This window comes from Triturus cristatus, chromosome 6 (genome assembly GCF_964204655.1).
Source record: "Triturus cristatus chromosome 6, aTriCri1.1, whole genome shotgun sequence".
In the NCBI taxonomy this organism is placed as follows: Eukaryota; Metazoa; Chordata; class Amphibia; order Caudata; family Salamandridae; genus Triturus; species Triturus cristatus.
This window is the reverse complement of record NC_140589.1, coordinates 1,350,725,313-1,350,739,211: the sequence shown is the minus strand read 5'-3', so window position 1 is coordinate 1,350,739,211 and position 13,899 is coordinate 1,350,725,313. Positions and strand designations below refer to the sequence as shown.

The window sequence follows — 13,899 nt, the reverse complement described above, 5'->3', positions numbered from 1 at the left end:
AGCAGTAAGGGTTTTTTTCACTGTGACCGACAGGGCCCCCACTCCATGAAAGCCTCCCCCACAACGATCCAGCTCCGCGTCCCATACCAGGTTGAAGTCACCCCCCACTATGAGGTCCGAGCTCACCGGGTCGAGATACTCCCGGATGACCCCGCGCAGGAAGGAGTCCTGACCCTGGTTGGGAGCGTAAAGATTACAAAGCGTGAGCCTACGGTGTCCCCGCGTTAGCTCAACCCTCAGGACCCGGCCCGCAGTGTCTCTACGCAACTGTGTGTCCCCATGCAAGAATCCCGCCCGACAAAAGATTGCGACCCCTGCCGTCTTAGTGGCTGCAGACGCCCAAAACCTATGGGGAAAGCGCGGGTGAGCCATTCGACCTACATCGGCCTTTAGAAGGTGCGTCTCCTGCAGGAATACTATGTTGGCGCTCTGTTGAAGCAAATATCTCCAGATCTGATGTCGTTTGCTAGGTGAGTTGAGCCCCTTCACGTACAAAGAGACAACCTTCCAGGAAGGTACTGTAGTCATAGACACTGGTCAACTAGTGCAGTTGTCCCCCCGCAGCCCCCAACCCATCCACAAGGCCCCCCCGCCAGAGGGTTAGGAAGTATAGAGGGAGAAAGGAGATAGAGTAGGATCGAACAGAAGAACCAAAACCACAAAGCGGCCAACATGGCCAACAAGGCCTATTCCAGTCTAGGGAGTGGCCAGGCACTGTGGCACAGGCTATCCCGGAGATGTCACTCTCCCAAGAATAGGAGTGGGGGTCCGTCGGCACTGCCACCATCCACCAAGTACACCAAGAGGGGCCCCGGGCCGCCGCCCCACTCTGGGGGCCGCAGTGACGACCGAGGGAAGCAGGCACCCTTACCCGTTCCAAACGAGGCGGCCGCAGCCCCGAAGGGAGGCCACCTCGCATTTCTGATGGGAGAGCCAGTGAGCCCCCCCCCTCCCGGGGGCCTGTATCCAGAACTGCTGTACAAACAGGGAGGTTCACTGGGGGGCAGGCTCCTGCGACCCCCCGGCGATGAGCCCGCTTCCAGGGACCGAATGTGGCGGATGATGTCCTGTTTGTCCCTTGATGATCGGCTAGCCACAGGAGAGGGAGACCGCCCCGCACGGCTCACCCTGGACCAGTTAGGCCGGAGCGGAACACGTGGCCTCGCAGCACCTCGCATCGGGCTAGCCGGCGGGGAGTCCGGGATCTGAAGCAGCTGCGCCGCCTCCCTGTAGGAGCGCAGTACCCGGCGTCGGGATTCCCACTGGAAGATGAGGGAGAAGGGATGGCCCCATTGATAACGAATGTTGAGGTCTCGCAGCTTGTCTGTGATCGGCCGGAAAGCTCTCCGGCGCCGAAGGGAGGTGGGGGCCAGGTCCTGGAACAGTTGGATCGAGGCGCCCTTGTACTTGATATCGGCCTTGTCCCGGGTTGCCTTGATAATGGCCTCCTTTTCGACGAAAAAGTGGACCCGCGTCAGAATGTCGGGGACTAGCCCGGGTCTCCCAGGTGGTCCAGAGACCCTATGGGCCCGATCTAAGGCTGGCGGCGAGGCATCGTCATCCCCCCGGAGCTCATGACGGAGATCTGCCACGAATGTCATAATATCCTCCCCCTCCGCTCCAATCGGGACGCCTCAAATGCGGATGTTGTTGCGGCGCCCCCTATTTTCCAAATCTTCCTGCCGTATCTGTAGTTCGACATTCTGTTCCTCCAGGGTCGCTATCCGCTTCCAGAGGCGTTCCTGATCCTCCGTGCGGGCATCCAGGGTCTTTTCCATGTCGTCGACTCTGTCCCCGAGTTCCCCCACATCCCTCCGAAGCTCCTTGACGCAGGCCTGGACCTTCGTGCGCAGCGAACCGATTTCAGATTTAAGGTCTTGCATGAAGAGCGCCATAAAGGACTGCGTCACCGGTTCCGCCGCTGCCCCGGCCCCCACCTGCTGCGAGCCCGCCGCCGCCACTCCAGGCTTATTCCAAAGGTCCTTTACCGTGGTGTCTTTAGCGGTCGCCGGCGGCTCCTTCCCCTGTTTGGTGCACGTCATTGTGCAGTCCCGCGTCTCGCCCTCAAGATGGCCCCCACAGCAAGTTGACTAGTCCACTCGCGGCCCCCACCCGGTAGGACTCCCAGCATCCAGGAGCTCGCCGGTCAGGCCGTGTAGAGTCCAAGTTGAGGCCGCTTCCCCCTGTTCTGGGTCTTGTGCCCTGGTCGCGGCGTCACGGGGCAGGCATTCTGGGCGCAGCGGGGGAGCAGAGCACCAGGACACCCGCAGCCACGGGCCGCCCTCAGGGCAAGGGCGCCGCCAGTCCCCACGTCCACGACGCTCCGTCTCAGGACCCCCCTCTCTCACCCAGGCAGCGTATGTCACAGGGTCGCCGGGTGGAGAGGTGCGCCGCCTCCTCCCCCGCTCAGCGCCTCCAAAGGAACCCGGTGCGCCCCCGCAGTATAACAACACAAGCCAGGCAACAATCCGGGGCGAGCACTACTTTGGCCAGTTAAATCGCCCCCAGCCCCGCGCTTCCAGGCAGGTCCCTGCACAGCCACTCCGGGCGTCGCCACTAGCCCACCGTCTCAAGTGTAGGCAGCGCTCTCAAGGGACCTCTCAGGGCCGGGCCCACCTCAGCCAGGGCGTCCCCCGCCACCGCACACCGTCTTCCCCCGCAGTAGCTTCCCGTGGGCAGACTCCGGGCCGATACCACCCGCCGATCTCCTCACCTTAGCGCCGGCCCCTCGAGCTGGGTCGCTGCTGACTCCGGTCCCCGGATGTAGTGGCCGTCTCCTCTCCCACTCCGTGATCCCAGGGGCACAAAATGGCGGGCTCGTCTGCGCCGCAGGCCAGGCAACCATCAGGGGCGAGCGCTTCGTCGCCCAGCTAAGTCGGCTCCAGTCACGCGCTTCCAAGCAGGTCTTTGCGCAGCCACTCCGGGTGTCACCCCTGGCCCACCGTCGCCAGCGCGGGCAACGCTCTCCAGGGACCCCGCAAAGGAAGGCCCACCTCAGCGAAGGTATCTCCTGCCACCGCCAGCCTTCCTCTCACGTGGCAGCCTCTCGTGGGCAGACACCAGGCCGATATCACCCGCCGACCTCCTCACCCCAGTGCTGGCCCCTCGAGTTGAGTGGCTGGCGTCTCCGGCCCCCAGCCGCGAAGGCCTCCTCCTCGTCTGCTCCGCGGCGCCAGGGGCACAAGATGGCGGACTCGGCCTCTCCCTCCGGGCAAGCCCCGCCAGCGTCTCCACCGCTAGCCCGCTCCAGGAACCCTCGACTGCAGCCCTCAGGCGTCCACGGGCCCACCTAGGACAGCGGAGCAGCTCCGGCGGTAGCCCCGGACACCCAGGCCACCCGTGGAGGTCCTCCTCAGTGCCTCGGGTCAGGCCGCTTAAGATGGCGGCCGCCTCCGCTTCGCCCGGGGTCTCTCCCCGATCTGGTCTCCAGCGCCACCAGCTGCTCTTCTCCGGGCTCGCCAAAGCGTCTGCAGGCAGCCCGCTTCCCTCCGCCGCCGTCTCGCCCTCGAAAGAGACGTGTCTCCAGGCACCAAACCGCTTTATGAAGCTTCTTTCCCCGGCGGCAGCCCGGAGCCCCGATAGTCCGCGGCTCACTCCATGAACGGCTCGGCCACGCCCGCAATTTCAATTTTGATTTGTCAGTATGTATGAGTGGGTAATTCTACCTCAAAACGATATTCAGAAAAAAGATTTACTATTATGAAATGTGTTCCTTAATCTTCAGGAAAATATATTTGCTAAGAGCACCGTTGTGATGGCCTCTTTATATCTAATGTCAGTTCCTTGAGACAAAGCATACCTAATAATCTGTAGAATCCAATGAGCTGGTCTGTTTCCAGGAACAAATGGGAAATTGGAGACTTTTCACATATATATTGCATTTTCTTCAAAGGAAAGAACAGTCTCCCTGTGATTTTGGCATTTTGCTTTTGTGCCTTTTGAAGACGGGGGCGCTGTCAGCACCTTCCTATAAGCACTGCACCATTTACAAGTTGTTCAATAAGGTGTGAGTTTGGCTCTCCTCGTAGTTGTGGGAAAGGGAATGCACATGTTTGTAAATAATAACAAAATGGTTACTGTGCATCTTCCTCCAATTCATTTCTATTTCTCCTGATATCTTTTGAAATTCTATATATACTGCCCCCACTCTGCTGCACAAACTTTCTGAACATATGCACTCTGTATACATATGCATAAAAAAGACACAACTCATTCCTTTGTTAATCTATGCATTTTTGGTGAATGATTCAAAATATGATCTATTTCTAAGTCTGACTAATGCTTGTAACAACTTTGTGAACCAGATCACTGAAGAAATGGGAGATCATTTTAATGCTCCTTCACAATGATTGGTTGTGTTGTACGGCAGAGCACCTTCATGCAATACTCATTCTTGTTTAATCTATGATCTATTTGTTCTGTTAATTGAAATCTGATGAATTATAGTTCCCATGCTGTGGGAGAATTGAGATATGTTCATTTTGGTTCAAGTGCAATTTAGCAGACATTTTTTTGACTGCATATGTGAAAATGTTTTTTATGTTTAATTTAGAAATATCCCTCAGTCACTGAGAAAATCAATGAACCGAAATTACAGAAACAACCATATGTCACCAGTGCCAAAGAGTTAAAACCTGAATCCAAACCTACTGAACCTTTCACCCCAACAGTCACAGAGCAGGTAAAGCTTACTTCATCTTCTTGTCCTTTCTTGCATTGTGTTTTTAATACAACTGCATCGATCAATGTGTCAGGTTTCATATACAACAAATAAAGCCTGTTGCTATATTTTCACAATTTACATCAGTGATATATCATGTTTACATTTGAAAGACATTGAAAAAGTGGCACGTGAGGTATGGATTCCATAAAGCAGCGTCTTCTGAATTGTAAAATTGATAGAGATACCAGGCTTCAGAAGAAATTAGGAAAAACATTTTCCTCAATGTGTCCCTTTACGAACACAAAACCTTAGTCTACTTCTCATAAACAAATATGAGGATACCCTGAAATTAGGGATAGATGTAGCAAATGGTCTAGGAAAAATGTGTGTAGGATATGTTTCTTTCAATACTTTACCAACCAAAAATCATTGCTATGGCAATATTCAAACTGAACCAAATGCAGAACGGGGCATTGAATCTGGCATCGCCAGAAAGGGAGACCCAGTCACCTATGAGTAGGGAAGTGGGGGCATTCCCAAACAGCCAAGCGTAAAGAGAGATGTTAAGGGTACTACTATGGATGGGCATGGAACTGGGCGAGTGGGTCTGGGGCAGTCTGGGGGCCTGCCTATATTCAGGATATGGTGGATTGCGACAATGGATGTCCTCCTGGAGAGATGGTTTTGGCAGAAAGTAACTGAGCCTGAATAGAGCCTCTCTTATAGGCAAATATGAACCTCCTGTCAATGCACTGACATGGACTCACATGGACTCATGCTCACTACATCCAGACACTCAGGTGTGTTGACACAGCTGCAATGTATTTGTTGTAACACTGCCAAATGATGTGAATGTTACTCTGCAATTCTTTTTTTTAATGTGTACCTGGAAAAACTTGATAAATAAAACATTTCTTTTTTAACTGAGCCAAAGAGACAAAATACAAAGGGGACTTCAACGAAAATGGAAAATGGTGGATGACTGGAATACTGGAAACTCATTCCATGTCTTTGTATCTTAGTGAATCCATGACTGGTTTGACACCAATCTGAAAATACCTATTCTGGTTGTCTATCCAGCTAATATAAACATTATATATATTACACAATTCTCTCCTGCATCACTAGTACAGTTCTTTCCTCAAATTTCATATTTTAGGCTTTGTAGAGCGCAATGATGAAATATTGCCTTCTTGGACTTGATCCTCACTCTAGGGTGACCGTCAAACGTTTTAACTTCACTCCTCTTATTTCACTGAACTCACTTTACTTGGCTTTAGGACTCTGTGCACTTTTCAAAGGCTAACTAGTGCTAAAGTGTTTGTACTCACTCCCCAAAACATGGTACAATAGGCTTACATCTCATTAGCATATTTGATTTACTAATAAGTCCTTAGGAAGGAGGCATACCATATAACCAGGGCCTGTAAATGAAATGTTACTCGTTAAAGAACTCATCGCGTGTTACTGGAGGGACAGAAAAATGATCATATATATATCATTGGCAACTATGTCGTTTTTCTCCGCAGTACTGATGGTATGTGTACTTTCTCATCTAAATTTGAACACTTTTAATTTTATAAAATCAAAAACTAAGATCATACGTTTATACTATGAACTCGAGGTTAGGAGAAAGATACAACTTTGATTTTCCCATAGTAAATCTTTCTCGAAGGATGTATTGACAGGATTATATTTACCCATCTCATGCAGGTATTGTTATGGCAGGCTTCCATCAGACTTCAATAGGGTCTACTTTACGAGCCTTAGAGCTCTGATTTTGGTTCTTTTGTTTAATATGCTAGATATATCAAACTGCTTAAAAAATACCAAGTAAAACTATAGAAATTACAATAGTCTAATCCATCATTTGCCTTTGATTTGAAAGTGCATCACAATTTTAAACACAAGCGCAATTTCAATTTTGATTTGTCAGTATGTATGTGTGGGTAATTCTACCTCAAAACAATATTCAGAAAAAAGATTTACTATTATGAAATGTGTTCCTTAATCTTTAGGAAAATATATTTGCTAAGATCACTGTTGTGATGGCCTCTGTACATCTAATGTCAGTTCCTTGAGACAAAGCATACCTAATAATCTGTAGAATCCAATGAGCTGGTCTGTTTCCAGGAACAAATTGGAAATTGGAGACTTTTCACATATATATTGCATTTTCTTCATAGGAAAGAACAGTCTCCCTGTGATTTTGCCATTTTGCTTTTGTGCTCTTTGAAGACGGGGGCGCTGTCAGCAACTTCCTATAATCACTGCACCATTTACAAGTTGTTCAATAAGGTGTGAGTTTAGCTCTCCTCGTAGTTGTGGGAAAGAGAATGCATATGTTTGTAAATAATAACAAAGTTGTTACTGTGCATCTTCCTCCAATTTATTTGTATTTTCCCTGATATCTTTTGAAATTCTATATATACTTTCCCCACTCTGCTGCACAAACTTTCTGAGCATATGCACTCTGTATACATATGCATAAAAAAGACACAACTCATTCATTTGTTAATCTATGCATTTTTGGTGAATGGTTCAAAATATGATCTATTTCTAAGTCTGACTAATGCTTGTAACAACTTTGTGAACCAGATCACTGAAGAAATGGGAGATCATTTTAATGCTCCTTCACAATGATTGGTTGTGTTGTACGGCAGAGCACCTTCATGCAATACTCATTCTTGTTTAATCTGTGATCTATTTGTTCTGTTAATTGAAATCTGAGGGATTATAGTTCCCATGCTGTGGGAGAATTGATATATGTTTATTTTGGTTCAAGTGCAATTTAGTACACATTATTTTGACTGCATATGTGAAAATATTTTTTATGTTTAATTTAGAAATATCCCTCAGTCACTGAGAAAATCAATGAACCGGAATTACAGAAACAACCATATGTCACCGGTGCCAAAGAGTTAAAACCTGAATCCAAACCTACTGAACCTTTCACCCCAACAGTCACAGAGCAGGTAAAGCTTACTTCATCTTCTTGTCCTTTCTTGCATTGTGTTTTTAATACAACTGCATCGATCAATGTGCCAGGTTTCATATACAACAAATAAAGCCTGTTGCTATATTTTCACAATTTACTTCTGTGATATATCATGTTTACAATTGAAAGACATTGAAAAAGTGGCACGTGAGGTATGGATTCCATAGAGCAGCTTCTTCTGAACTATGAAATTAATATAAAAACCAGGCGTCAGAATAAATTAGGAAAAACATTTCCCTCAATGTGTCCCTTTACAAATAGAAAACCTCAGTCTACTTCTCATAATCAAATATCAGGATACCCTGAAATTAGGGATGGATGTAGCAAATGGTCTAGGAAAAATGTGTGTAGGGATATGTTTCTTTCACTACTTTACCAACCAAAAATCATTGCCATGGCAATATTCAAACTGAACCAAATGCAGAACGGGGCATTGAATGTGGCATCGCCAGAAAGGGAGACCCAGTCACCTATGAGTAGGGAAGTGGGGGCATTCCCAAACAGCCAAGCATAAAGAGAGATATTAAGGGTACTACTATGGATGGGCATGTAACTGGGCGAGTGGGTCTGGGGCAGTCTGGGGGCGTGCCTATATTCAGAATATGTTGGATTGCGACAATGGATGTCCTCCTGGAGAGATGGTTTTGGCAGAAAGTAACTGAGCCTGAATAGAGCCTCTCTTATAGGCAAATTTGATCATCCTGTCAATGCACTGACATGGACTCACATGGACTCACCCGGACTCATTGCTCACTACATCCAGACACTCAGGTGTGTCGACACAGCTGCAATATCTTTGTTGTACCACTGCAATATGATGTGAATGTTACTCTGCAATTCTTTTTTTAATGTGTACCTGGAAAAACTTGATAAATAAAACATTTCTTTTTTAAGTGAGCCAAAGAGACAAAATACAAAGGGGACTTCAACGAAAATGGAAAATGGTGGATGACTGGAATACTGGAAACTCAATCAATCAAAGTATGCTTTATTCGAATTTCATTCATAAAAGCAAGAAACAAAATACAATATAAAACAAATACATACAACAATTTTTAAAACAAAATTAAATTTCAATCATTGGCAACAAAGTTTAAAGCACACTTCAAGAAAGATTTTTAACTCAGATTGTTAATCCTGTATGCGTGTACTGTTCTATTTGTATCGGTAAGGAGAAAAATGTTAAAATATATAAGTAAAAATAATCTAGAAAATGGCACACAGATAAAAAACGAATTAAAACATGGCAGAGAATAGTCAAATAGCTAGCAGTCTCTGCCGTAATTAAGAGAGTAGTTAAATAACTAGCAATCTCCTTCTGATTGACCACGCCCAACCTAAATACTTTGCGGTGGCTACTGAAACCCATGTCAAAGTGCTGGTGCATATGATGCGCAAAGCCACGGTGCTACTATCTGTCCCAAAATTTTTGCACATTGGGGACAGCCAGATACGCCTTGGTGCCACATAGGGTTTACAAGAAAATAAAAACTGACCAATAGTTTCTTTGGTAATGCCACAAACAGGGCAGGTGGCACAAGATCCACCTTCCCACTTAGCTGTCAAAAATTTAAGAGGGAGTGCACCTGCACGAAGTTGGAAGAGGAGCTTCCTATCACCTGGCCTGGTTATAGTATCCCAATAAGGTTCTAAACAGGGATACATTTTAGCCTCCAAGAATTCACCAGACATTGAGCCAGCACTAGAGCTTCTCCGATGTCGGGAGGCAACCATCTCCCAATAAGCGCTCTTTAAAGTACTTTTAGACGGGAAGATTGCTCTCGTGGGGTCTTCCCAGAGTGGGCGCATACCAAGCTCAATAAGGGATATCTTTAGTGATTTCAACCAACCAATTTTGTGGTATACATCAGATCTTATGATGTCTAAAAAACCCTCGGCATAATGATTAAGTACAGGAGTAGTCCAAAGCCTATGCCAATAAATAATCAGGCGTAATTTAACTAAATCTGTGACTGCTCTTCTACCCAAATCATATTTTAGGGGCAATAGTGGGGTGCTTTTGGGAACACCAGTTATAGCCCTGAGAAATTTATTCTCCGAGGATTGGAGTGCAGCCACCTTTTCAAAGCCCCAAAGCTCGGCGCCGTAAAGCGCAGAGCCAATAGCCTTTGCTTCATAAATCTGCAGGGCGGGTTTAACAGGTTTAGTTAAAGATTTTCTGTGCTCTGTGCAGATAGCTCCAGACAATTGCCTGTGTCTAAGTGTTGCAAGATCAATATGATGCCGCCAGCTCTTATCTTTAGATATATGTATGCCTAGGTATGTAAAAGTTTTCACTACCTCTAGCGGGCGATTATTCAAAGTAATTTTAGATTTGAAACTTCGATGGGGGTTAAAAATCATAAGTTTAGTTTTGGCTGTGTTAACCTCTAGGCCATACTCCCCACAAAATTGATCAAAAATGGACAAGGCATGCTGTAGACCGCTAGGAGTTTTCGATAGGATGAGCGTGTCATCTACAAACATTAAAATAGGGATTTTAATCCCTGCTAAAAAAGGGGCATCCACTTGTGCTGAAAGCATACGGCCCACTACATCGTTAATATACAGTGTGAAGAGCACGGGAGCCATCGAACTACCCTGACGAACTCCCCTTTCAACAGGAAAGTCCGCAGTTACCGAACCCATCCCCCCTCACTGAATTCTAGCATAATTAGATTCGTGGAGTCTCATTATGAGGGATAATAATTCGTTTGGAAGTCCCTGCTTCTTAAGGACCGACCATAGCATAGAACGAGGGACAAGATCGAAAGCAGCCCTTAGATCAACAAAGGCCGCGTACAAACTTCCCTCGCCCAGCACTACGGTCTTCCATTGTAACAGTGTAAATCGGAAGACCTGATCTACCGTACTAGTAGAGCGACGGAAACCTGCCTGAAAGGGTGAAAGAGCATTAAACTCCTCCGCCCAATCCAGGAGCCTATTAACGATCACGCGTCCCACAACTTTTTGGATAGTATCTATAAGGCTTATTGGCCTAAAGTTACCCGGCTTGGACCGATCGCCTTTCTTAAAAATAGGTATAATTACTGCACCCTGCAGGATGTGGGTACCGATGCGCCCAGAGCAATGGCATTCAAAAGGAGATGGATGTACTTACTCCAGCGTTCTTTGTCATTAATAAATAAATCCGCTGGGGCTCCATCAAGGCCAGGAGCACGTCCACATGCCACCGAGCCAAGGGCCTTCGTAATCTCAGGGATACTAAAAAAAGTTTCCAGGTGTTGTTCTGCTCTAATTTCTAGCCCCGGACTGAAACTATTTGGGTCAGCATACTGCTCTCTGAAGAATGCTACCCATTCTTCCTCAGGCACATTATTGTACGGGGTCTCTGGAAAACCAGATTTTCCCCACCTAACAATGTGCCAAAACAACCGAGAGTCCCTTTTGTTACTGGCTACCTTTAGCTCAGACCAATGGTGTTCGTCCCATACTTTCTTAGCCTTGGATATGCTAATTTTGTAATCCCTTCTAGCTGATTGGATTACTGAGGGTTGACTGCCCTTAATAGCATTACCCAATGTTAGGCGTGCTTCTCTACACTGTTTGTTGTACCACTTGGCGGGCTTAGGGGCTCTAGCTCCATTCTTTTCTGCCGGTTTAAGAAAGTAATCTTTAATTGTGCAGAAGAGAGTATTATGTATTCCCTCTACCTTGTCTAAACCAGTATCGAGTGAGCTAGAACGCTCAATTGCCAGTATTGCTTGATCAACCTGATCAGATATATCAGCAATGACTTGGTGATTAGTTGCTATCTTTTCCCACTTTAATCTACGTAGGTCATTGGTCAGAACGATCGGAGGAGGAAACTCATTCCATGGCTTTGTATCTCAGTGAATCCATGACTGGTTTGACACCAATCTGAAAACACCTATTCTGGTCGTCTATCCAGCTAATATAAACATTATATATATTACACAATTCCCTCCTGCATCACTAGTACAGTTCTTTCCTCAAATTTCCTATTTTAGGCTTTGTAGAGCGCAATGATGGAACATTGCGTTCTTGGACTTGGTCCTCTCTCTAGGGTGACCGTCAAACGTTTTACCTTCACTCCTCTAATTTCACTGAACTCACTTTACTTTGCTTTAGGACTCTGTGCACTTTTCAAAGGCTAACTAGTGCTAAAGTGTTTGTGCTCACTCCCTAAAACATGGTAAAATAGTTTTACATCTCATTAGAATATTTGATTTACTAATAAGACCTTAGGAAGGAGGCATACCATATAACCAGGGCCTGTAAATGAAATGTTACTTGTTAAAGAACTCATCGCGTGTTACTGGAGGGACAGAAAAATGATCATATATATATCATTGGCAACTATGTCGTTTTTCTCCGTAGTGCTGATGGTATGTGTACTTTCTCATATAAATTTTAACACTTGTAATTTTATAAAAACAATAATTAAGATCATACGTTTATACTATGAACTCGAGATTAGGAGAAGGATACGACTTTGATTTTCCCATAGTAAATCTTTCTCGAAGGATGTATTGACAGGATTATATTTACCCATCTCATGCAGGTATTGTTATGGCAGGCTTCCATCAGACTTCAATAGGGTCTACTTTACGAGCCTTAGAGCTCTGATTTTGGTTCTTTTGTTTAATATGCTTGATTAATCAAACTGCTTAAAAAACTACCAAGTAAAACTATAGAAATTACAATAGTCTAATCCATCATTTGCCTTTGATTTGAAAGTGCATCACAATTTTAAACTCAAGCGCGATTTCAATTTTGATTTGTCAGTATGTATGTGTGGGTAATTCTACCTCAAAACAATATTCAGAAAAAAGATTTACTATTATTAAATGTGTTCCTTAATCTTCAGGAAAATATATGTTCGAGGCATATGAGCTGCAGATTATGCACTGTGCATAGCTCGCCATCTGGTGTTGGGCCCGGATGTTTGCAGTTTGTTTTTCCTCTTGGAAAGTCTTTGGAAGTCACGAGTTCGGTGACTCCTCCTCTGGTTTGTATTGCGCATGGGCTTCGGCTCCATCCTCAGATTGTTTTTTTCCGCCATCGGGCTCGGATGTAATACTTCGCGCTCCGGTTCCGAACTTCCCAGTTCACCGATCGACGCACAAATCCTCGCTCATCGAGCTTCTTCAGATAATAAATCATCTTACTCATCTTCTCTTCGGCACTTCTTCGATTCCGGTCGTCGACGGCGGCCTTCGGGCCTATTCCGGCTCCGGTCTCGGCTGATGGAAAGAACTCCCTTCAAGAAGTGCCCTCGATGTGGGTCCAAGTTTCCCCACATCGATCTTCATGAGGTGTGCAACCTCTGCCTCGCCCCAGAACACGAGGCCCGAGACTGTCCCGCCTGCAAGTCTTTTCGCTCAAAAAAGACCATTTGAGATCGACGGGCTAGACGCAACATGGCGCACTCCTCGACCTCCGCTCCAGTCGACATCTTCGGGGACGACGTCGAAGCTCCGGGACAGCAGGACATCGAAGAGGAGGACAACGACCTCGTCAGCGCTTCCGAGGCGGACGACTCAGATGTGGAGGACATCACCCCGGCGCAGCGGGTTGTGAGTACAATTCCCCCTCCCACGCCGATACCGAAAAAGGCTTCGGTCACACCTTCGCCTCCGGGCCTAGGCAAGACCAAGGACACTGCTTCTCACACCCCACCTTCTGGCCCGGTAAAGAAGCCTTCCGGCAGCTCGGGCTCGAGCCAGCCGACCACCGGTGCCGAGAAACACCCTTCGGCACTGAAGAAAAAATCGGCCTCCACACCGAACCCAGCACCGAAGTCTTCGGTGTCGAAACCTGCTCCTCCGGCACGACCAAACATCACAAGGCCCTCGGCACCGACACTCCCGTGCCGAGGCCTTCTTCGGCACCGACCAAAAAAATCTGAGGTTCCAAAGAAGCACGGCTTCGATAAGCCTAAAAAGCCATCGGCCCCGAAAACTTCGGCGCCGACCGAACAACCAGTGTCGCAGGAACTTTTCACACCGGATCCTCTGCAAAAAACACTCACCAAGGATCCAAAAACTGGACACTTGACATTGTCTTAAAAAAAGAGACACTTGGACAAGCCAGCTCCACCTCCACCTCCAAAGAGAAAGGGCATTGCTACCTCTCCTTTCAGGGTGCCTTCCCCACCTCCTCCACCTCCTCCACCTCCACCCCCTCCACCTCATCGTTCCCCCACCTTGTCTCCTGTCCCAGACGATTTGGGAGACCCTTATTATGATCCAGC

The 13,899-nt window shown here is 46.9% G+C and overlaps 1 protein-coding gene across 1 annotated transcript in view; it reads left to right on the top strand.

Moving 5' to 3' along the window:
• The window catches only part of LOC146821407 (uncharacterized), a 1,203,178-nt gene that overhangs the window by 88,688 nt on the left and 1,100,591 nt on the right, over nucleotides 1-13,899 (top strand). The window contains exons 18-19 of the mRNA XM_085609844.1: nucleotides 4,553-4,681; nucleotides 7,510-7,638. Of these exons, the coding sequence (XP_085465970.1) occupies nucleotides 4,553-4,681; nucleotides 7,510-7,638 (258 nt within the window). The remainder of the gene's footprint in view (nucleotides 1-4,552; nucleotides 4,682-7,509; nucleotides 7,639-13,899) is intronic.